A 2,528-nucleotide genomic window follows, 5' to 3' on the forward strand; every position below is an offset into this window, starting at 1 on the left:
GCTGATCAACATTGAGGGGTGGCGGGCAGTTCTAGTTTGAATGCAAACGTCAGAGCTTCTTTACACCTCCGAACAGGGTACGTTGTTTTTTTTCTTCAGTCTTTGGATCCGCAGTCTCCAAGTGCTTTGTGCTTCTCTAGGATTTTCTTCTCCTCTTCTTCGTCCTGTCCGGTAGTCTCAATCGCAAGAGAGCAATGGATTTGTTGATTGGTGTTCTAAGCAAAATACCTGCACATAAAGGAAATATTAATAAAAATTTCGGACCAGTGTGGATTGAAAAGGGGGATGATTTTTACCTTGTGAAAGGAATATAGAATGGGCCGACTTGGCGAAGAAGTCCAACTTTTCGTACGTGGGAGAATACAAACGAACAGCTTGCAACTTGGGCCTCGGCTTTTATATCAATTTTGGTTTTTAGAAATTGATATGATATGTAGGTATTTAATTGGATTGGATGTGATTTTAAATATTACATGAGCTTGAGATGTATATATATATATATACACCAAACCAACTGATTAAGTCAATGTTTTACATTCAAGCTAGCACTTATCATGAAATCAACGTGTGTGTATCAATGTCTACCGGCAGCCATTGATGTGGACATATATGCTTCAAGTTTATTGCTAGTCACTGGTAATTGATAGCATGTAACTTTTTCGACTTTTTGACAAACCCAGCTGCTGCTGATACATCTGCATTAAATATTCCTGTTTGCAGCCAGCAACCCGGTAGGGATTGATTCCGATATCATATCTGTAACCTGTGAGTCTTTTGAATCATGTGACGATAGGCAGGCTTGAACCGCTTAGCAGGAAAGCAGTTCTTTCACCTGATTTCTCAAGTAGATGGAATTTGGAGCTTGACTAGTAGACTAAAATACAACCGAGTAAATATTTATATATCCTTATTGATGGTGTCTGCTCTCCTTTTAGTACACATCAAAACTAAACCAAGCGTTCATATTCGATTTGAATAATTTATTTTCTCAGGGGCATTTAAGCTTTCCACCTCGAGTAGTCATGTTTGCGTAACATTTGCCACACTTCTCTTTGTTGCCATATTGTCCCGGTGGAACACATTTGCATCTTTCGCAGCATGTCAAGCAAGCCCTCATGCAAACATTCTTCCGAGAATGATTCTTGCACCTCACCACGCATGGTGGGATGCACTCTGCTCAACATATACAAACCGTACCATCAGATATTTGATGCACAAGACTTGGACTTAATTGAAAGCTTAAACCACGTAGCAATTAATGCTTACAGTCTACCTTCTCTTGTTCTTGGTGGTTTGGCATAAGGAGGAGGAGGGGTTGGTGCCTTAGCAACCGGAGGGGACGGTGTTTTGACCACTGGAGGAGGAGGAGTTGGTTCCTTGACTCGTGGAGGTGGTGTTGGAGGTGTCTTGGCGACCGGCGAAGGACGCGGCGGTACATTTGGCACCGGAAGAGGAGGGGTAGGTGCCTTGGTCACCGAAGAAGGAGGCGGTGGTGGTGAGCTATTATAGATTGGACTTACCTGTATCAAAAGGAGTAACAAATATTCAGTGTTTTATTTTGTACTAGTGGAAGCTCGTGCTAAGTTCTGTGGAAGAAAGACCGTAATTTGCATGCCTCGAGAAGGATTTCTTCATCCCATTTCGATGAAACCTGTAAAACCGAAAGTTGATAATATTATTGAGAAAAAAAACACATTCATCAGAAAGATAGTTACTTAATGTGTCCATCTTATATTATTTAGATCCACGCAGAGAAACATAAGTTCATACCCTTGTGTCGATCAGAAGAAAGCAGGCCAGCGCAAGAAGCACAGCTTTTGAAGTCATTTTTCCTATTTGGAATAAAAAGAACATCAGTTGCCACTTGGTGTTTATTCATATGCAGGGCAGGGCCTCTTGTTTATATAGACTTGCACTGGTGTCACACCCCCTACTTCAGAATTATTACTTTCGAACCCTGAAATTAAAATACGCTCTTTTTTTATTTAATATTAATATAATATAATTTAAATTAAAAAATATAAAAGTGTTTCTAATTCGGATCAACAAATATTTGAAATTCTTAACTTTTATTAATTTATTTTTTAATGAAGGCGAGATATTAAGTTGCCAGTTTCAGAGTAATTATTTAGTGGTGGAATTTGGTCAGTGACGCAACAACGAGCCTAGTGTCTCTCAGAGAAAAGAGATTGTGTGAAGATATTGTATTAAAAAGGCTTGTCTCCCAACCTTGTGACACCTTTATGCTGCTACAAATTTGCAGGTACAGAGATCATCATATCATGCCTTGCTAAAGTTACAGCAATTTTACAATTCAAGAAACATATATTTTTGTGGTGTAAAACTGTAATTTGGATTTATAAATATGAAATTATGTTGACTTACATACCAAAGGAGACGAAGGCCTGAAGATAAAGCATTTAAAAAGTTTATAAATTTCATATAATATTCCAATCTTTAAAATAAGAATTCAATTAATTAAAAAAACCAATATAAAAACACAACATTATAATAATAATAATAATAAT

The 2,528-nt window shown here is 37.8% G+C and overlaps 1 protein-coding gene across 1 annotated transcript; it reads right to left on the reverse strand.

Moving 5' to 3' along the window:
* Positions 1–540: 540 nt before the first annotated feature.
* On the reverse strand, positions 541–1,958 carry LOC140966580 (uncharacterized). The gene is made up of 4 exons (XM_073426834.1): positions 1,771–1,958; positions 1,616–1,651; positions 1,274–1,520; positions 541–1,173 (listed from the first exon to the last, which is right to left on the reverse strand). The coding sequence occupies exons 1-4, from the start codon at positions 1,852–1,854 to the stop codon at positions 989–991; spliced, it is 552 nt and encodes a 183-aa protein (XP_073282935.1). The 5' UTR covers positions 1,855–1,958; the 3' UTR covers positions 541–988.
* Positions 1,959–2,528: the final 570 nt, after the last annotated feature.

The sequence above is a fragment of the Primulina huaijiensis genome, unplaced genomic scaffold (genome assembly GCF_012295235.1).
Source record: "Primulina huaijiensis isolate GDHJ02 unplaced genomic scaffold, ASM1229523v2 scaffold207210, whole genome shotgun sequence".
Taxonomy (NCBI): Eukaryota; Viridiplantae; Streptophyta; class Magnoliopsida; order Lamiales; family Gesneriaceae; genus Primulina; species Primulina huaijiensis.